Source organism: Dermacentor silvarum, chromosome 7 (genome assembly GCF_013339745.2).
Source record: "Dermacentor silvarum isolate Dsil-2018 chromosome 7, BIME_Dsil_1.4, whole genome shotgun sequence".
Lineage (NCBI taxonomy): Eukaryota > Metazoa > Arthropoda > Arachnida > Ixodida > Ixodidae > Dermacentor > Dermacentor silvarum.
In genome coordinates this window covers 16751116-16772666 of record NC_051160.1, presented here as the reverse complement: position 1 = coordinate 16772666, position 21551 = coordinate 16751116, and the positions used below count along the sequence as shown (strand labels likewise).

The 21551-nt window shown below is 45.5% G+C and overlaps 2 protein-coding genes across 2 annotated transcripts in view; one reads left to right on the top strand and one right to left on the bottom strand.

The window, feature by feature from the left end:
- The first annotated feature begins 2671 nt into the window (after positions 1-2671).
- LOC119457612 (DNA replication complex GINS protein PSF1) lies at positions 2672-6597 on the top strand. Its single transcript, XM_037719233.2, has 3 exons — positions 2672-2827; positions 2906-3148; positions 6298-6597. Exons 1-3 carry the CDS (start codon positions 2750-2752, stop codon positions 6544-6546), a joined length of 570 nt encoding a protein of 189 aa, XP_037575161.1. The 5' UTR covers positions 2672-2749; the 3' UTR covers positions 6547-6597.
- LOC119457611 (mitogen-activated protein kinase-binding protein 1-like) overlaps positions 6536-21551 on the bottom strand; it is a 28148-nt gene continuing 13132 nt past the window's right edge. The window contains 13 exon segments of the mRNA XM_037719232.2: positions 6536-6752; positions 7389-7616; positions 8302-8532; positions 9763-9992; positions 11444-11712; positions 11714-11888; positions 12389-12620; positions 16699-16824; positions 17600-17714; positions 19634-19660; positions 20165-20260; positions 20332-20507; positions 20675-20872. Coding sequence (XP_037575160.1) covers positions 6606-6752; positions 7389-7616; positions 8302-8532; positions 9763-9992; positions 11444-11712; positions 11714-11888; positions 12389-12620; positions 16699-16824; positions 17600-17714; positions 19634-19660; positions 20165-20260; positions 20332-20507; positions 20675-20872 — 2250 coding nt within the window. The 3' untranslated portion in view covers positions 6536-6605.

The following is a 21551-nucleotide window of genomic DNA, read 5'->3' as shown; positions in this document are numbered from 1 at the left end:
GAATACGTGCCTTCAACTCATCGAGCTGCGTACACTGCAACGCGCCATCAAACTTTCGAATGACCTTTCCAGCGACATCGTCTGCATCTCTGTTTGTGATTCTTTTAGAAAGCATTTGTACACATCTTTCGTGCACTTATAACCGGAAATGTTGCACATGCAAATGAGGGGTACCGTATATGAAAGCACCCACATATGTATTCCCTATTTCTTTTGTTTCGTGTTTCCAAAATTACATAAGCTGTTCTGTACCTGTCATTCTGTCGGGATAAGCGCCCGTTTTTATACTATAAATGCATAATTATGCTCACTTCCGTTGCCCTATCTGGGACCTGTGAGGTACTATAAATAAATAAATAAATAAATAAATAAATAAATAAATAAATAAATAGATAGATAGATAGATAGATAGATAGATAGATAGATAGATAGATAGATAGATAGATAGATAGATAGATAGATAGATAGATAGATAGATAGATAGATAGATAGATAGATAGATAGATAGATAGATAGATAGATAAAGAAATAAATAATTTGTCGCAGTTTCACCAGAAAGGCGAAGCACAACCTGGTGTGCGCTGTGGAGGAAAGGGTGGTTTTGTCAAGCGTGAACACCTTGCGCACAAGATAATGGTTACTCAGTGCCGCGAAGCTCGCGTCTGGGCCTTCCATGAAGCACAACGCTTCATTGTCGCTGGCGCTCGGAGTTGAAAAGCTGAAAAAAAAAAAAAAAATGTCCGTAGGTGATTTCCTGGCTCCAATATCTGAAGTGGCCATCGCTTTTCTTTCGCACTCTTTTTTTTTTTTTTTTTAGCTTGTCCCGAACGCATGCCTTTTCAGTGTTACATACGCACTTTATTAACGAGTATTTACGCTGGGACGCAGCACAATATCAGCAACAAACTTGGCACAGCAAATATTCACATTATTGTTTTTAACGCCACAGTGACTTGCTGTTGCCGATTTCGCTTGCTTCAGGAACTTGCCTGTATAAGCCTGCTCGAAGCAAGCATGAATTTTCATCCTTTCGCAACCAATATTTCCAACGGAAGGTTCCAAGACGGATTGGCAAAAATTATCCGCGAGCGGGTATTTTCCGTAAAACTTGACGCAACATTCTTAAAATCACAAATCGATCAATCCCAAATTCGTAAACTTTACGAAATATTCGGGAGAGTTGACAAATATGCTTATGACAGGTTATTTTTTCCGGCCTTCGCAGCATCTGGAGACACCGGCTATGCTAGGTATGAATGTTCATTCAGGTATGCTGATACGTTAATGAAAATACGAGTAAACTATACGTGAAGCGTATTAGGCATGTATGTTCATACGGCAATGAAAATGTGAGTAAATTTCGCGAAGTGTTTAGAAAACACGGCTATGATGAGGAACTGTTGTTATTGATAAATAAATGCTTTTGCGAAAAGGATAAATGTAGCAGTAAAATTCAAGTATTGTACACTCATCCACGAGCTAGAAGCTCGGCAGTGTATAAGGAAATATTTCCATCGCACGGGAGCAGTTTTATACCGATGTAGATGGCTACACTATCAGAAAAAAATAAATAGTTAAGAATAGGACATGATCACTCGCTGCGCGCTCAGTGCTGTCAGCGGGCATCTCTCGGGGAGGGAATGTGAGGGATGGGTTCTTAGGTCCCCCGGCCGCTCTGGATCCACCAATGTGCTAGACGCGTTGCTAAGAAAGGGAAGGTTAACGACAAGTTGAGACAGACAGTGATTATAATGAGGCGTACGTACGAAACGCATCGTAGCGGATTCTACAGTAAACAAATAAAAATTAGAAAAAAAAATAGGAACGAGAAAAAGAAACGTAAACGTCTCTGTCGAGGAGTGAAGTGAGCTAACTGTGTTAACTTTAATTTGTTCCACTTCTTATTTGCGTCGGGTTTGCTTTTCTCAAATTTTCTTCAAGCTGTATTGAATACTGTAGATAAAATTAAAGTCACATGCTTTAAGGAAAAAAAAAAAAAAAACAATTGTCAGTATTTGTGCACCACCTTGTATGTATAAACCGGCCCATCGTTACGCGATGAAAAAGCACATCGATCTAGCCTTTGCTTGTATGCACAAAGCTTTATTAGAGCATATATGTAAGGCATATGTTTCAAATTTTACTTTATGTTTACGTCTTTTTCAAGCAAAGGAAGTCTTAAGCTTCTTTGCTTGCTTCGTGCTAGAACTCAGACGTCTCGAAAGCTGAAAAACAAACTGACGCGCAGTGTTGTGTAGCACAGCTCTCATTGAATTTAAACACATCAAAGGCAGCCCGCACACCAGTTTTGTGGAGACACACAGAGCCATATAGGTACGTTTTATTTAGTTACTTTTGTGCAGCAAAGCAACATATGAGTGTTGCCCAGGCCACTTCGCTGGGCAATGCTTCTCTTCTGCGCATTATTTGTTTTCAAGACCACCGCCACCGTCGTCTCAGATCACGTGAATTCCGGTGAGGCCACGCGTTTTGTTTTGTTGCTTTTGCTACTTTTGTTGCTTAGCGTGTCTTCTTTCTTGCCGCAGTCGACCACTAAATCCCTTGTGTGTATTTGGTAGTTTATTTATTTTAAATATCAGGAAAAATAACAGAGAATATTACTCTTGTTCGCCCTGTAAATGTTTAGCTGACGCGGCGCGACTGGCGCGACTGCCCAGGCATCATCATCAGTGAAAAGCGCGAAAGTTGAGCTCGCGCAATTTCGCGCGGTGCAGACAGGTGGTCCAGCATGGTGCTGTTTGTGGAGAAAGCGTTAGAACTCGTGAAGGAGCTAAAGCGCTCGCGCGGTTGGCTTCCACCTCTGAAGGTAAGAGGAAGGGTGGCACGCGGCCCCTTGAACCGTAGCGCCCCGATCCACAGCGGCGAGTGATCAACTTGTGCGCAGGAGGATGCACTGCGGGACTGCCTGGCCGACATGCAGGCGCTCTTCACGGAGAACCAGAACGACGTGGAGACCCACATGGAGAACAGACACGCCACGGTGCATGCGCGGCATGTCGCGCTGAGTCAGATCCGGCGCTGCCTGCTCGCCTACCTGTACCAGCGGCTGATGTCGGCCCGTGACATGCGCTGGGGTTTCGGCACCGCGCTGGCAGCTGAGCTCAGGGAGAACCTGTCCGAGCAAGAGGTGCTGCCGCTCGTTGATCTCTGCAGCCGAGAGGTTGCCACCGCGAGGGTTGGATGAGTGCACAAAGCGAAGCACTTCAGTTAACCTACAGTTATCCGTATGAAATGTAACAACATATCTAATTGCCAGGACCCGCGCTGGACTGGCATTAAAGGGGTAGTGCGTTATTGCAACTCATTCGGCCGTGAGTACTAGTCACACTCAAATTAGCTGTCGCGGCTGCACACGAGAAACACAAAGTAATCTGAAATAATTCTGCTTAAGTTATGCCTATTCGGGATTTGTAAACACTGCATCCAGTGTAGCTATCGCCACCATGACGTCTGTCATTAAACATGCGCGTGTGACAGCAATCATTAAGTATAATGACATTAAGAAACATGGTCATAGCACTTAATGACATTAACCTCGCCCCTTTTTGGCACAGAAAAAAAAAAGGAGGCATGATTTAGATCGGTATACCGACCTTCCTCAAAAGATTCGCTAGCTAGAGCCACTGCAGATGACCTTATTCGTTACTAGAAATACTGTACAAAACAAACAAAGGCACCAGCGTGAGTTCAAAGTGCATTGACGCGAGCTTACTTACAGAAAAAAGACGATCAAGCATGGTAATCGTGTACAAGGATGTTGGTGAATGTTCTCCAACCTGACCATTGCCTCAAGAGCCTAAAGAATGCAGAAAGAACCACGTGCTCGCTGCAAGGAGCCATAAGAAATGCTCCTTGTGCAATAGACGCATACCTGTTTTCACATTTGCAATGCCACAGCATTTTCCACATAACATGGGCATCACTACGGCTAATATTCATGCAATTAAATATGCACAATGTTTTTAGAGAAGTTGAAACCAGGAGCAAGGCACGTATATTGTATATTTCAGTACTTTCAGTAAAATCTCAACTTCTTTCATTTATGCTTGGAAATTTCACGTAAGCATTCACATTCAATTTCATGAGAATGGCTGGATTTGCTTCTTTAGAGTTGCACACAGCGGGACTGATTCTCATCGCAGATGGTGACCTTAATTTAAATCTTACGAGATCTGAAGTGGTATATTCCATGACTTAGTGATGTTGTTCATGAGAATCGACTGCCGGGCTAGTTGGTTCATGATCAATAACTTGCAGCACATGAAAATGGGACAAAGTGAGACACATGGCCTTGTATGTATGTGTGTGTGCATCTGACTTTGTCCTATTGTCATTTGCTTATTGTTATTGATAAGTAATGTAAACAAAATGCCATGTAATCTATTGTCACTCCTGGTGTTTTAAGTGAATGATGTCAGTCACAGCAGTCATGAGCATGCATCATTAATCTTGCAAATGGACAGTGGACAGTATTGTGCAGCATTTTACAGAACAGTGTCAACACATACTAAATACACACATTAGGAGGCTGTATAAACTCCTAATCTGATAAAAGGAAGGCCAAGTGTCTCTTTTTGGATTTCGTGTCCAAACTACACTTTAAGCTTGCCATGAGCACCGCTTTCCAGGAATACATATGCCTGTTATTATAGGTTTACTTTTCGATGCAGCACACAAGCAGTGACAAAGTGACAAGCAACACAATGCTTTTAGATAACAGCAACTTTTCAGAGACTTTGCTTTTGCCGATTTCTCCTGCTCCAGGAACTTGCCTGTTAAACTTGCTCAATGCAAACTACTCTAGCATCCTTTCACTATTTGAGAACTTCCAACAGCTGGTTCAGAGACCAACGAGTTCAAATTCTATAACTTTACGAAAATTTGGGAGAGTTGGCAGGTACGAAAGTTAGGGCTTGTGTCCTGCAGTACAGCCTTCAGACATAAAACAACACTACCTGGTTCAGCCCAGTGTGGATAGCATACCGACAACAGTCACTGTGGCTTTTATTATTCCCACAGGTTCCAATCTTCCTGTCTGGAGTTTCTCTGCAATAAAATTTTTGGCACTGAGAAATAATTTGCTTGTTGGCATCACCGGACCTGGATATTTTCTGGACAGCTACACTGAGTATATCTGCAAGTCATTTTGCATATTCCAAACAATTATCTTCGCTGCAGAGCACTGAAAACTAAGCATTACCATAAAATTAATATTGTTACGAGCACAGGGTTAAGGGTTTATTTAGAACAGCAGGCTATGAACAGCAGGAATGATGATTATGATGATCCTTTATCAGGAATGGCCGCTGCACAGTCCTCGTTCTCCTCTTCCTTTTTTTCTGATCTCCACATCCCTTTTATGCACTTGGAAGCAACAATATATTAGTGTTTACTTTAAGGACGAAATAACTAGCCACAAGGATGTTAGAAACCAGAAGGACAAAGTGGTTTTATGGGACTGTACAAAAAAAGGAAAAGCCATAATACAACAAATGGGCTGGACTGCACAATGCACCTTCTTTCTGGGGTATTACTCTCCAAAACCAGTTCCGATTATGAGGCATGCCGTAGTGGAGGGCTCCGGATTAATTTTGACCACCTGGGGTTCTTTAACGTGCACTACAATGCAAGCACACGGGCGTTTTTGCATTTCGCCTCCATTCGAAATGCCGCCGCCGCGGCCGGGATTCGATCACACGATCTCCGTGCTCACCATCGCAACGCCTTAGCTGACTGAGCCACCGCAGGCGGGTCACTGCACAATGTAGCAGCCACAAACCTATTAACCAGAGAGCTTCACAATAAGTGTTTGCATGCAATGTAGCTGTGCAACCAGCGTCATTTTCCTATACTGTCTTGTCATCATTATGGACCCTTATAGGAATGTTTTTGAAGCATTTGCTTTTTCTTCACATATTCACTCCAATTATGCCCAGATTTCTACCTTTGATGGTTTTCAGGCCATTACAAAGAATTGTTTAGAATACAAAAATTATGCGCTATGAGAGTTACAAAAATGTAGGTTTAGTAAATGCATTATGGAAAAGATGTGTTGATGCACTGGACCTATAATCGAAATTTAAAAACAAGAAAAAAATTACTCTCAAAGCACTTCACTACCCCAAGGAAATGCTCCAAGTTAAACCCCAAAGCACAATAAATAAAGCAGCAGTGTCCTGTACCAATGAACCCACGGTTTTCCTCTAGTGGTGAGCAAGCAGTGAAACAATTTCTGCACGAAGGAAACTGACTCAGCACACACACTGTCTTGCGCAGCAACAATGGCTGCGACGATACAACGGCTTGCTCGCCGACTACATGTCCAGCGTCGGACTGGACCTGAGTCGCTACCGAAGTCCACCCAAGTCGCTGTACGTGCAGGTGCGGTGCATACGGGACTACGGAGACTTCGAGACGGAGGACGGCACGTGCATCGTGCTGGCAAGGGACACCACCCACTTCCTCGAGCGCTCCCAGTGCGAGAAGCTCATCCACCAGGGCATTGTCGAGCATGTCACCAGCTGAAAGCCCTTTATTGGCAGCAATAGAATAAAATAAAATAAAAATGGCTTCGTCTAAAAGAGTCATGTGGAATCACTGGGCTTGCTGTCGCCTTTGGCCATCTGCTCCTTGACCATCTTCATGAGCTGCTCCGAGTACTGCTGCAGCAGCGCGTTGAGGTCCGAGCTCGACTGATTGAGGGGACCACCCATGGGTGCCAGGGGGGGAGGCTGCGTGCAAAGGCAACACAACTGTTGACGTTGCATCCATGAGGTTCCATATATATTTAGGTATACGTATGCTATATGCCACGTCATGCTATATGACATGCAGTATATGAGGGTTATATTGCCACACCATTCTCTCACTAAAGATGCTCATATCAGGTCTTGCATTCCTGACAAAATTATTCCTCAGAATTTTGAGAATGGCAGCCCACAAACAAATGTCGTGAAACAAAACACCGACAGTGCATGCCTTCTATCTTAAATATTAAAAGTTCGAAACAATAACAAAGCTCAAACCTGAAAATCATGTAATATTATTGGCACGGCTGTGCACTACCTCCGAGATTGGCCCAGGAATGAGGTTTGAAACATACCCGATACAAAAGAGTGATGGTAATGTCGCTAAGTAAGATGCTGGCTTTAATTAATAAACATCAATGAAATTGTCCGATGGCAGGATTCAAACAGAGGACCCCTAGCACAACAGTTCGTTTTTACTTAGTCGGATTACGTTTACTTCATACTGCCACTACAGCTTACACTTTGTGTAATATTCTAACACGTTGCTATGGTGAAACTGTGATTTTTTTTTTTTTTTGTTCAGAAAGCATCGCTGTCGAAGATCACAATAGTACATACGGCGGGAGGTGCAGGTTCGGCAGTGGCAAAACGCCGTGCAGCTGGAAACTGCTGGAAGACGGGTGGCTCAGCTGGCGGTGCTGACCACAGGGGAGCCGCTCCCGGTGGTGCCAAAAGTGGCGTAGGTGCTGCTGGCCGCAGGTTCTGCTGAGCTTGCAGCACACCGTGGGCCAGGGTGTTGGTCATGGCGGACCGGTCAGCTGGGGCCAAGTCCACATCCATGGTCACCTGCATAGAGGGAAGACACTGCATCAATCCACACGTAATCGTTGCAGCTCACACTGAACGCGATAGTACATGGCACTGTGAGTGAGCCGGAATCATTTCTCAACTCACTGGCAGAGACTTCTGCTAAAGAAGATGTTGGTGGCACTACGATTGAATGCTAAATGTGCGGCCATAGCTTCCTTGGCACACGTATTTGCAGCTCCAGCTATGGACTGAATGCACTGAGAAAATGTAGGACCTGAACAGCTTGTTCGACGAGTTCGCTTAGTTCCCACTAATGCTCCCACATGCCAGTTCAGCCAGAAGAATCGAACAGCACTACTCGTTTATTTATTTTCAAGCCCGTCACCCTAGCAACTCTTACTGCCAAACGTCATGAAATTTTTCTCATGAAATTGCGATAGTGTCAATATTGTCAAGTCTAGCATTTGGATATTGAATGTGAATCAAGTTAAAATTTCACATAGGCATTTCCCAGCTTTCACACCTGCTGAGCGTCACCTTTTTACACCCGAGATGTGCCATGGCATTCATGCAACTCTTCGAAAATAGGTATCGGTACTATACTTCTTTAACAGTGCTAAGTGGCACCGAACACCAGCACACCCTTCCAGTTGCCCACTGTCACCATCCGGGGCATCTGTTACATCATGGGTATCCTCAACCGTCAACACAGTGTACTCACCCTCTGAAAGACGTGGATGGCATAGGAAGTGATGCGTGCCAGCTCCTGGGCAACGCGCTCGCAAAGCTCCCGAGTGAGAGGGGCCACGGCCGGATTTGGGGGCAGAGGCCGCGGTGTGCCCGGCGTGGCTGCTCCCCCTCCACGGCCCCCATGGAGCATGGGCTCCACCAGGGCGCGCGGATTCTCGTGGCCACGTCCGCCCCACTCGCGTCCGCTACTTGGGGTCACCACCTGCACACACATGCAAACACAATGTGCACCACTGATGGAAACTTTCGCAAGCACTATGCAAAAAATTACAGTTTCACCCTTAATGTGAAGCAGTAATGCAACAACTGGTGGTATATAATGCAAATTATGCCTTAGACTGCTTTGTGCTGTGTTTGTTGGAATGAACATTAGCAGCTGTGAGTGAGCCATTTCCTTTCGAGAAGTAAAAGAAGCGTGCGTTGTATTCGTTTGTGAAAATTGCACCTCCTGGAAGTTAAGTGGAAAGACTCGTCTTTTCATCTTCCTCTTACTTCTCCAGTCGTAGACACTGGTCTCTACTAAAAGAATCCTTTAGCTTCTTAGTGCTGTATTTGTTTGATAACACGGTGCACAAGCATCTTTGTATTCTACCCCGAACTGAATGCAGGTGCCACATTGCAGTATGCGGCTGCAGCTGCAGGCATTGCATTATGCAAAAGCAAGGCATGGCATACAAAATTCTAACGAGCACCACATTGTAGCAACAGCAGAATACCCTGATCTCAGAGGCCATGCAACACCCAATGATGATGACCATGATATGTAGCATGTTATGATGCAAGGGCCAAATGAAACGTGAAAAGCGGAGCGCGTGGCCGAAGCATAACAGAAAGTATATTGCACGCCAGTGACAGGTGCGCACACCGGGTTTGGCCGCACTGCGCAATGATGCTCCTCCTATACAGCAATATTTTAGTTTCTGATCTGGTTCTCTTTTATTTGAAAGCGAGGAAAGATGACGGAGCAGTAATAATGACGGCAAAAACTGTAGCATGCGCACCACTGTTCGCATTTCATTTGACGCTGATAGCACATAGGGTTAGGCCTCATTGTACAATAACACTCGCCCTATACTGTGATATCTTAGCTTCTTTTTTCTTTAACTTTTCTTTTTTCACTTTCTAATAAAAAAGAACTAGAACAGAAAGGAAAGTATCGTAGTATAGAGGGATCACCATCACACAGTGCTGTAAAAACGGATGTGCGTGCCTGTCAATGGTGATGACTGGACGGCGCGCACTATACTTTCAGTTATGCTTTGGCCACGCACTCCACTGTTCATGTTTCATTTGATGCCAATTGTACCTACATTCACTCTCTTTGAATGCTATACATCCAATTGGCTTCCATTGTCTGCGGCCGCGATGTTTTTGCTACCAACTGCACATCCAGTGACACCTGCATGAAATGGTGCCATGCCAGGATCCGTACCTGGGTGGGGCCCTTGACTGTCGACTCATTGTCCGAAGAGGAAGAAGAGTCGTCCGACACCTGCACTGGCGGCACCCGCCTACCAGCCATGTGCAGGGCCCCGAGGCTGGCACTGCGCAGCATGCCTTGCAAGGGTGACAGATGCTGCTGCTGCTGCTGCTGCGGCTGTTGATGTTGCTGAGGCTGCTGTTGCTGCTGCTGTTGCTGGGACCAGAGGCCGACCGAGTCACCTGGACATTACCACAGCTGAATCTGATAACTGCCCCTTTTTTTCTTGGGTGTCTGCAACAAATCTCCCTACGCATCTAGCACCTTTATTTGGGCTAGTTGGAGTGACATTGCAAGTAGCGCGAGCAGACGGAGACAGAGCAATTCTGTCTTCATACGCACAGCTTGAAAAAAGCTACCCATCTTCACCCCCTTGGCCATATTGTAAACCAAAAAAAAGAGAGAAAGGCACCCATTCACACAATAACAGTGCATAGGAGCCGTGTGGCTTTGTTTTCTACCATCACAGTGGGAGTGCTGCCTCTTGAGAAAAAGGCTCACTCTCCCCTTGTCAAGATAAGTCTGGGACAATAACATACACGGTAGTGGACGATTTTGACTCGTAAACATTTTTTTATATTTTTATATTCTACAGAACCTTGGTAGATGCATACACTTTCTTTTGCGCCCTTATAACTGCCACAATAATGTCAAGGAGAAATTACTGTGGTGGGCATTACATTTTACTTTCTGTTCAACTTATGCGATGCTTGGTGCTCTATCAATTCAACCACAGAAGTGGCTTATGTAAAATTGGGTTATGGAAGTTGAGAGGATACAAATAAACAAACAAAGATAGAGTTGCCAGACTGCATGAGAGGGGGTCACAAATACGAATTTATCTTTAGTGACAAAGGGCTGTGTGGTCTGGACCCCCTGAAATGCAGGCATTTCAAAGATAGAAGGGGTAGCAGCACAAGATAGTTAGTTGCTCTGGAAATGTTCGTTCTCCAGCTTTGTTCTAGAGAGAAAATATCATTCCAATTCAGCTTTGTCGCAGTGTGTGTGCGACTATCTGCGTGTGTGCGTTTGCGTTTTCAGTCCTTGCACTCTCTAAATGTGGGGACAGGCTAATTTATGTGATGGAAATTCACAGCACGTACTTGCCAACCTGCGAACTTTAAGATTACTAAAGTTTCCGCAGACACCTGCAGCCAGAGAAGGAGGGGGAAGAAACAGCAAGAATATATTTTTTTAGTTTGTCTTGAGTGCACACCTTTTGTGGTATACGTACACACATTATTAACAACGATTTACCTTTAGATGCAACACAAAAGCAGCAGCCAACCTGGATCAGCAGAGAATGACGAGCAAGACACTGTTTTTGATCACAGTTACTTTTTTCAGCGACTCTGCTAATGCCGAATTTGCCTGCTACACAAATTTGCCTGAATAAACTTGCTCGAAGCAAGTACGCCTCTGGTGTCCTTTCACCATCAGAAGACTTACAAGAACATGATCGTAGACTGACCGGATGAAACTATTTTGAGAACAAAATTTTTCATAGAACTTGACTGCGACATTAGTAAAATCGTAGAACCAGCCCAAATTTACTGAAATTTTCGGGAGACTCCTCTCATTTACATGCGAAAGAAACACTCTAGGGGGGTCCCGGCAACATGCCAATGCACACCTGAGGAGTAGGTAAGCCGACGTCTGGACGAGATGTCGGTCATGGAGGCAGTGCGGCGGATGAGGTTCTCCTCGGGGTTGGTTGCCAACAGGTCGCCGCTGCTCTTGCTGCTGCACCAGCCCAGAGCGTTCAACTTCTGCCGTGCCTGGTTGAGGGCTTGGGCTAGTTCTTCGCGTCTACGGCTACTGCCCGACGAGCCCAGCGTAGAGCTCTCTGGCCGGTGGTGGCGAGCAGACAGGCTCGAGCGGGTGCCAGGGCTGGGCCCTGCGGACGCCAGGGACTGGGGGTGTCACCGGCTGCTCGAGACTCTCGTAGTTGGCACGCATGAAGTGCTCCCGCTGGCCCAGCTTGTCCAGGTTTTCGGTGCTGACACACATTGACAGAGGTCGAAGCTCGGCTGTACTGCTTGAGTCTTCATCCTCGCTGTTGGCCTCACTCTGCAGATCTGCACACAGTATAAATTGAGATGTCAGGCCAGCATTTCTTTCTGCAAGGAATAGTAAGTGGTCCAGTCAAAACACTGGCGCTAGACTGAGAGTCCATTCCCAAAATGAATGAATGAATTCTGGGGTTTTATGTGCCAAAACCACGATTTAATTATGAGGCACGCCGTAGTGGGGAACTCCAGATTAATTTTGACCACCAGGGGATCTTTAACGTGCCCCTAATGCACAGGACATGGGCGTCTGTGCCTTTCGCCCCCATTGAAATGCAGCCACTGTGGCCGGGATTTGATGGCCCATTCCCAAGACGTCATCAGACCTTTCTTTCAGCTTTGCCCACTGGCGTAAAAAATTAATTGCTTTTAATATAGAGCACAGATTACCAATCGCAAAGTTATGCCATAGACACTTTCGTGACGTGCAATACTTAATCCGGTAAAAATTTGTTGTAGCGAGCAGACACAAAGCACAGCAGGCTGCCAGCTGAGACTGTGCTCCGCACCTGGGGTACTGTTGTAGACACGTCGGTGTGGGCGCCGGCGGGGCAGGTCAGCCTCCGTGACCCGGAAGCTGCCCACGGGCTCAGTGCTGTTTCCGTCCTGGGGCACAGGGTAGAGGACACCACCACTGCCCTCCGTGTCCGAGTGCTCGTCCTCTGCATCGCCGTCTTCCATGCGCACACTGCCACTCGCTGCGCTACTCGAGTCGCCTTCCCGGGCACCTCCACACGGGAGCTGCTCTCGAAGCATAGCATAGCACAGAATGAACGAATCGATCAATCAATTCCGACCAACAAGTGTTCAGAATATACTACAGGCAAAAAGCAGTCATTGACAACCTGGGAGTGCTTGAAAGCCCGTCCAGCTAGGATTGGCATTCCTTTAGACTCTTAAAACAGAGGTCAGAACTGAGAATAAAAGGATGCACCTTAATTTTGCATCATACCAATTTCACCGCAGTAATGTTTACGCTGCTGGAAAGAGTTCGTTCGAGTGCAGCTGAAACTCATTATAATGAAGTCACATCTGACATAAAAATACCTTCGTTATATCTGATTATTGTTATAGGCGCGTATTCCTTACATGCTGATATGGGCGAGCCATTATAGACGTTATTACATCCAATTAATTTGCTACCTTCATGTTCATTATATCGATGTTTGATCATAGTTATTTCCATCCCAGTAGAAGACTAGAGTTGCATGTACATGGTTGACCTAGAGATAGATCGCCTGGCAGGCAAAAAAAGCCGCAGTGGCTTTTTTTGTAGTAGTGTGCATGATGGCACACTACTATATGACTTGCTTAACATGCTCGTGCACATGAGAAGAGACCTTGCACACTTTTTGCTGGCTTTCCTTTGATTACAGCACTAGCTACTACTGCAACAAAAACAAAGAGCTTGCTTCCAAAAACGACAAGGAACAGCCCATCACCACTGGCCTCTTTAACATCCCGTCGAAAATTTTTGTATAAGATTTTTATTTTATATATTGAATTATTGATATATCGAACTATTTCTTGATCCCCTACGAGTTCGATATATCCTGGTTCGACTCTACTTGGGCTCAACTGTGCTATGCTTCTGATTTGTATATTTTCATCAGTCAGTAAAAGTTCAAAGCTGTTAGTTGCTGTATGCTAGAAGTACCTACGTAAATGCTCGCAGTAAAGTTTATGGGGATGTACCTCGGTGGCGCACTCACACAAACTTCATGGCCTCAATATGTAAATATAATGACACTGCGATAATAATTGTACACTTGCAAGTGAAAGTATAGAGACCGTGAGTTCCACAAACAGAATTCCTTTGTAGTCTGCATACAGCCTGATCTGGGCCGTGAGAACATGCACTTGTTACTCTTAAAGGGCCCCTCACCAACTTTGGCCATTTAAACAAACAAGAGTAGTGCGTACATCCTGCGCTGACAATCGATCGTGTCTGGAAAGTATTACGGCGCTATGTGTCCTCCAAGCTCACACACACAAATGCCTCTTCACAGTGCAATCTACGCCACTCATCGTAACTAACCATCTAATATGGGAGGCACAATCCTGCTACTGTAAATGCGCCGTGCAGCAGAAAAAGGAAAAAAAAAAAAAAAAAAAAAAGGTGGAGCTCAACGCTGCGGTACCTCCCTCGGCTCCCGTGTGGGGGAGGGCAGAGAACACGGCTTGGGAACAGTACTAGAGGCAGAGGGAGAGAATGTCTTCGTTGGCAGTGATGCTCGCCTGCTGGTGGCATAGTAACAGGACAGTTAATTTCTTCTACCTCATCCTAGTGTATAACCAAAAATTCCAATAGGGCCTGGTGAGGAGCCCCTTGAAGCCTGCACGCCACCTAAGCTGCTATGTTGTAGTTTTTCATGGTATCCACTGTCACAGGTGCAAGGAGCTCCAGGATGTTAAGAGGAACAGGGGAGTACGTGGCAAGCTGTACAGGGGCAGTATTCCTGGGCAATAACTCTTGGGGATATGATCACTTTTGCAAAATTTCGTGTGATTCGGCACCAGGCTTGTTCCCGATTTCCCGTAACAGCCAACAACACTTCTGGAGCTATGCCAAACAAACTATTTTCGCACAGTGTCAGGAAAGCTGTCGGCCGTATACTTAACACATCCTGTGATGAGTCACGTGAAATCTAGAGAATGTGATTACATCCCCAAAAGTAATTGCCCAAGTACATTGCCCACATTGCATGATGGCACACTACTATATGATTTGCTTAACATGCTCGTGCACATGATAAGAGAATTTGCACACTTTTTGCTGGCTTTCCTTGGATTACAGCACTAGCTACTACTGCAGCAAAAACAAAGAGCTTGCCTCCAAAAACGACAAGGAACAGCCCATCACCACTGGCCTCTTTAACATCATGGAGCTGTGTGCAGCCTCAAACAGAAAAGGAGAGAGAAAGATGAGAGAAGAAAGGGACAAACATGCTAAGACGTCTGTCAGGAGAGCTGGAGCAGCACCCAAGCATCCACGAAGCACCCATGCTACTGCAAAGCACTGCAGCACAAAGAAAAGTGGAAAGAGCAGAAGCACACTATTTCAACCTCTAGAAACAGGGAAAAGAAAATGCTAAAAGAGTGCAAAGAAATGCACAAAACATGCAGTCCTAGTCATCAAACTAAATGTAAAACAAGTCCAGACAAATTCACGGCTTGGTATATTTCTGCCTCAGTCAATCGTGGTTGTCTTTTCATGCTGAATTATATGATGTCACACTTGAGGCTCATCTCTGCTTCCTTCTGCCTGTCGCACCTATTCATGTTAACCCATCTGTGCTACAGACACTTGTCCAGGTGCAGCCTTCAGGCTTCGTCGGTAACAAGTGCCCACTCAAAAATGTATTTTTTCTCAGCTTTCTAAAAAGTGGCACTGGATGAATGAATGAACATTTTTTTTTTTATTTATTTATCGGAGAGAGATGGCACAAAGTGTCAGAAAAGATACATTAGAAGCTAGCACCTTTAACTGACACAGTGGTTGGATGCAGTTTTAGAAGTGGAAATATCCAGTCATGGTGACAAAGTCGCTTGTCTACCTAAGCAACAATGTGGCACCGCAAACTAGACAGAAGTTTACAAAAAGAAGGAGGCTTGAAGTGATTAACAGTGGTAAAAAAAAAAAAGAAATGTCACTGTAGTGACATTCCTTGTTCTACTGCGGCACTGTTGCCATTTCTTCAAGCTCCAGTGAAGAACTGCAGTGTACCTTAATTGAGTCACCATGCACAGCAGAACTAAGTTCACGCTACAGTAAGGAAGGTTGCGGGGAAAGCTTTTGTGATGCTCTGTGTAACTTGACACAAACTAGTGAGTAGATATGAAGCTACAGAAATGACTGACAAAGGTGTACAACCTTCAAGGGATCGCCACTTGATTTATATTTGAGAAAATTTCTCCTGAAAAAGTTACTAGTAGAATCAAATATTTTAGGAAAGCTTCACCCTTTCTAGATAGAAAATTATGTGTGGAAAGCCTCAAACGTTCTTATAAAAAAGCTAATTTAGCATGCTCGGGATGCCTCAAGCGCAGCTTCCCTTCTCACTACTTGCTTCCAGAACAAGCAGTTAATTCTTCTCCTCCAAGCTCAGGCTTACCAACTGAAGCACTTGTCTGCCAATCAGTGCTGAGAAGAGAAGAGTTTTGTCATCTAGTCAAGTACTGCCATCCGCGGGGATGAAAATGATCGGTCTCACAAAAAGAAGAAACAGCAGTATTGCTCTTCAGGCAGATGGTGATGCCAGACGGCCAGTCTGAACTTGTTCAATTGCACCAAAGGAAAGGCAAGCACTGACACCACATGCAATTACACGTAAAGCCAGCTACAACTTATCATTCACTAATACATGACACAGCGGGGACCAGAGGAAGAAAGAAATAAACAGAGTGGACACGCGCTAGACTCTTCCCCAAACAAAGTTCATTCAAGGCAACGGCATATATGAATTGATAAAGAATGAAACAGTTCTAAACAAAATCATTTCAAGATATACATCACTGGAAGAGTAGACGTTGTGGGATAAAGTCAGCCTAGTAAAAATGCAGGTTAACAAGAACTTGCTTCTCAGGTCAAATTCCTTAGAGGAGAAGAAGCATACTAATGCATGTCCTGTTTGTTTACTTGTCCTTGCTTTGGTCCTTGGGGCATTGGGATATCCTGGATTGAGAGCCCGCACCAACTAACCTAGCCTCCCTTTCAGTGCTTCCTCAACCTGTCATCAATGTATAGGTGCTCGCAAGGCAGGTAAATGAGTGTTAAAGCGCTGAAGTAAATAGGAGGCTCGTAGCAACTGGCCCGCACCTCCTTGCCGTTCTCAAATAGCGAACGCGCTGCATCAAAGCGCTGCGCCCAGCGGCCTCGGGGTTGTGGAACAGGTGGTGCGGCAGCAGGAGGCTTGCTGTTGGCTGGCTGCTGCTGCTCCATCATCTGCGTGCACGAGAACATGTGCCGATGCAAACAGGGTATGTAGCAGCTTTCGCAGAAAAGGTTCAAGGGTTTTCAAAGACTTTCAAGGCCCTGACAAAGTATTTTCATTTTTCTAGAATCACAGCACCATGACAGCAGACCGGCTCGAAAACAAAACGTTTCTTTTTATTGCACATGGACCGAAAAAAGGTGCTCGCTGAGCCTTTTTCGAATAAACCATCACTAGCAACGACAAACAAAATGGAGATGCTAATCAGACTGGATTGGCTTGACTAACTTGCTTAAATCTTGTGGTCAAATACACGAATAAAATCCACTAAGCTTAGCCTAAAAAAAAATTTCAGTGATTTTTAAGCACTCTCTAAACTTCAGGCCCTTGAAAATGGCAGTTTCACATTCAAGGTTTTCAAGGACCACTACAAAACCTGTGCAAAGCATATGGAAATATCAGCAACAAGCAATGGCCTGTATTTTTATCCTAACAAATTAAGAACGGCATTTTGCCCTTCAAACTTGCTCATGCCACGTTTTCGCTTTACAACACCACAGCACTTTTTGATATGCATCATACAATAATACATTCAGCATTGTTATTTGCAGGCTTTGACATCAGTCCACAGGAGTGTGGACTGGTCTCAAATATAACGGTGGTTTTTAAAGAAAAGCTTTCTTGAGCAAACATCTTGCTTGTCTCCGTAGTCATGCTACATTTGTGCTGATACAGCATGTTTCCGTAAGGGTGCAAGGAGAAAACACTAAGAAAATTGTCCAGCACCTGCTTCTTGGCCCACGATGGCAGGGGCCCCAGCGTGAAGCGGTACTCGGGAGACGACTCCTCCTGCGGGCTGCCAGACACCAAGGGCCGTGCCACGGCCACAGAGGACGACCGCCTGCGTGCAGAGGGCCTCGGCTGCTTCAAAAGGATACTATCAGGAAACAATAAAAAAAAAAATGCCACATGGGCTCATCAATGACAACTACCCCACATAGAAACAAAGGCCTGCACCATTTTCAGTACATGCATGGCAATACCTGCAGCCTCAAGAGCCAGAAGGCATGCCCCATCACTCTGGTGATAGCGAGGGGCCAGAATCACAAGGAGGATAGACATGGGTAGCAACTGCATGAACAATGAAGTAAAGTGCCTCTGTCAGCATGCTTTGGGTTCAGCACACTAGGGTTGGCAAGTACATACCGTATAAACCCCTGTAAGGGCCACACGTTTCTTCTTGCGATTTTGTTGAAGCTCTTACACTGGTACGGGTCATTTAATTTTTCCTACAATGAGTATAAAATCCGGCGTAACCCAAAGTGATCGCCCACCACCACAACAGCGAACGCTATCCTCTGCATAAATTTATTCATTTATTCATGCACGTCGTGCACTACACGTTACTGATCTTCGCTATCACTGCCACTGCTGCTTACGCTCGGTTCGCCAGCACATTCGTGGATTAAATAATCTTCCATGCCATGGATGCAAGCGCCGTACGTCATCACATGCTTCCACTCCATTGCGGACTCCTGGCAGCTGACAGCTGAGCCGAAGAAGCTGGCTGCAAAAACTAACCGCGCAAAGAAAAGATGGCACTGGTGACTTGCGCACTGTTAGAGAGAAACACAGAGGAGCCGATTGTGGCCATGCCCCAACCGTCAGAAGTCAAAGTGCAGCTCTCGCCATCTAGTAACAACACGCAAAAATTAGCTGATGCGCACAAATTCACTAATGTGAAAGAATTCGCCGATGCGTGCATGCAGCATCAGTGCACCGAACACGATTGCTTCTCGGATGAATTTTTCTTTTTTCTTTCAAATTTTGTGCTGCCAAGTTGGGGGTGTGGCCCTTACATGGGATGCTACCCTTACACGGGTTTATACGGTATTAGTGACTCGATCCCATCACCTTGGCATTCTGCATGCAATTGCTCAGTGACTTAAATTATGCCACAAGATGCCATCTGCCAGGTTTCTCATCACAAGCTGCAATGCAAGCTCCACTGCTGAAATTTATAAACCCCGACTCAACCAAAATTTACTATTTCACAAAATACTTTGCTGCAGGCATGATTTTGTTCTATCAAAGTTTGACATTACGAAACTGCCACTGGAGCTTACTGAAATTCCCATGCATTACTAAATGTGACACCTAAGCACCAAAGAGGCAACAGTCTGGCGGCATTACGTTCTTCACAATGCTGCGTTAACAGATCACTCAATCACGCATAACAGGGATGTGTGATCATCATCATCATCAGCCTAAAATTTATGTCCACTGCAGGACGAAGGCCTCTCCCTACGATCTCCAATTACCCCGGCTTTGCACTAGCTGATTCCAACTTGCGCCTGCAAATTTCCTAACTTCATCACCCCACCCAGTTTTCTGCCATCCTCAACTGCGCTTCCCTTCTCTTGGTACCCATTCTATAACTCTAATGGCCCACCGGTTATCCATCCTACTAATGTGTAATAGTGATGTGTAATTAATTACAACTTGTGAAACTCACACATTTACTAAAATTGCCAGCACCATGAGGTCAGAAGATGGGTGTAGAAATCCTATGAGAAGCATAAAACGAGTTACCATGACAAGCACAACAGTGGGCACAATTGTGCGCACCGTGGCTTAGAGTGAGGTGGTCTCAGCTCCGCAAGATTGTGTAATCGACCCCAGACATGCCACCAATGGCTTACAATATCACACGAGGCACTTGTCTCCCAGAAGCTGACAACAAAGCAGGCAATGATGGAAAGCTAGCGTCCGAGCAGCAATGCCCACAAATTACGCATTACTGTAGCCGTCTGCACTCACGTGTCTCGCTCGGCCTCCAGGGCAGCGCTGCACGAGAAAGAGAAGTCCATGCACAACACTCAGATGTTTTGCCATTCCATAGCACATTATCAAGCGTTGTTCATTAAAAGCACAAATGCAGCATTGGACACAAATGAACAGTCTGTTCGCACACCCAGGACTTTTACGAAAGTGAGAATTACAGCAGTTTAGGAAAAAAAAAATAATCTGGCTCCCTAAGCAATGTAGCATGCTCCATTTCTCATGTTTTATGTATACTATGGCCACCAGGATAAAATTTATCACACCTTTTGCTCCAGCATTATATACTGGGTTGTGCACATTTGATTGTGATGAACAGACAGGGTGTCAAGTAACTGCGTCCCACAATTATACAGTACACGCATGAGAGGGGCTTCGCACCTGTCAAGCCTGTACCTGTCATGCTCGACACGTGCTTCCCACCCGTTATGCCTGTACAGCACAGCCGCCGCAGGGTGCATGCTGTGTTGTAACCCACGACCCACTAAACTGGATATCTTCGACACGCACCTTGCATCCTGCCATGTGGTGGGCAAGGGCACACCAGCCTGGTTGCTGCAGATCACCTGGCTCACCTCTGGGGGCAGCCGCCACACAAAGATGCAACTGCAAAGGAAGCAGCAATGGCCCGTCAGAGCTCGTCGTCTGAAGCCAGAGAAGCAAGACTTCCCACGCACCTGTCACCAGAGACCGAGATGAGGTGGCGACCGTCGTGGCTAAACCGCAGCCCAGTAACCAGCTCCGAATGGCCCAGCATCGAAGCCAGGCACTCGCCCGTGCTGTACTCGTAGAGCGCCAACGTCTTGTCCGTGCAGCTGGTGGCCAGGTACGTGCCTGTCGGGTCCAAAGCCACCTGCCACAAGGCCCACCAGATGATTCGTTAATATGGCTTGCTGAATGGTTGCTGGTGCCAGCTATCAAAATGGCCAGACCAACCAAGCAAAACAAGCATGAAACCACTTCCACTCCTCCACATTTTCCTTGGCTCCGAACACTGATCACCTGTAAGCAGCAACATACCTTGATGAGCGTGCCCTCCTCAGCAGGACTTCCCCGGAAGCAGCGTGTGTTCTTTCCGGAGGCCAGTGCATAGACACGCACCTGTCGATCCTGGCACGCGGCTAGCACCTGCTCCTGTGAGCTATCGACCTCCATGTCATAAAGCGTGCTTTTTCCCACCACATGGTGTTTCCGTGAGAACACCGGTGGGCCCTGAGCCTGCAACAGTGGAGTGGCCAAAGAGGGCACTTTTCAGACACACTACAACACTGCATGGTCGGTCACCAGAAACAGACTACAAAGAACTAGGGGTGCGTGAAAAGTAATTTTTGAGACCGAACCGAATTCGAATCAAATCGTGCCAGAAACATATCGAATGTCAAATACTTTTCTAACAATTTTTGAATAATTAACACGCATTTTCACCATCAGTACAATATGATCTTAAGATCCTAGTATATTCACAATGCTAGCCAAATTTCTGCTATAACAGTGCACATTTTAAAGAATTGTTTATTCAGATTCAAATTCTTTTTTTATTACGTCCATTTTTTTGATACAATACATGGGCATCACTTTCTGGATCCTTAGCCAAAGGCTAGTATGGATCCATGCAATAATAGCACAGAAAGTTTTTGAGGACAGATGTTTACATCCTGAACACTACCAAAATAATACAAATACTAAAAGCACAGATGGAGCACTAGCTGCTATTAAGCAGTTTATTCGCTAACTCAGGACTCATCGGTGATTGCAAATGATAGCAGTTTAGCATGAGGCATCTGCCTCCCTGAGCAACATAGTGTGCTCCACTACATAACTTCTCGTTTTCTGTGTCTACCGTAGTCACTGGGATGAAATTTATCACAATTTCGCTCTAATGTGCACGATGCGTGAT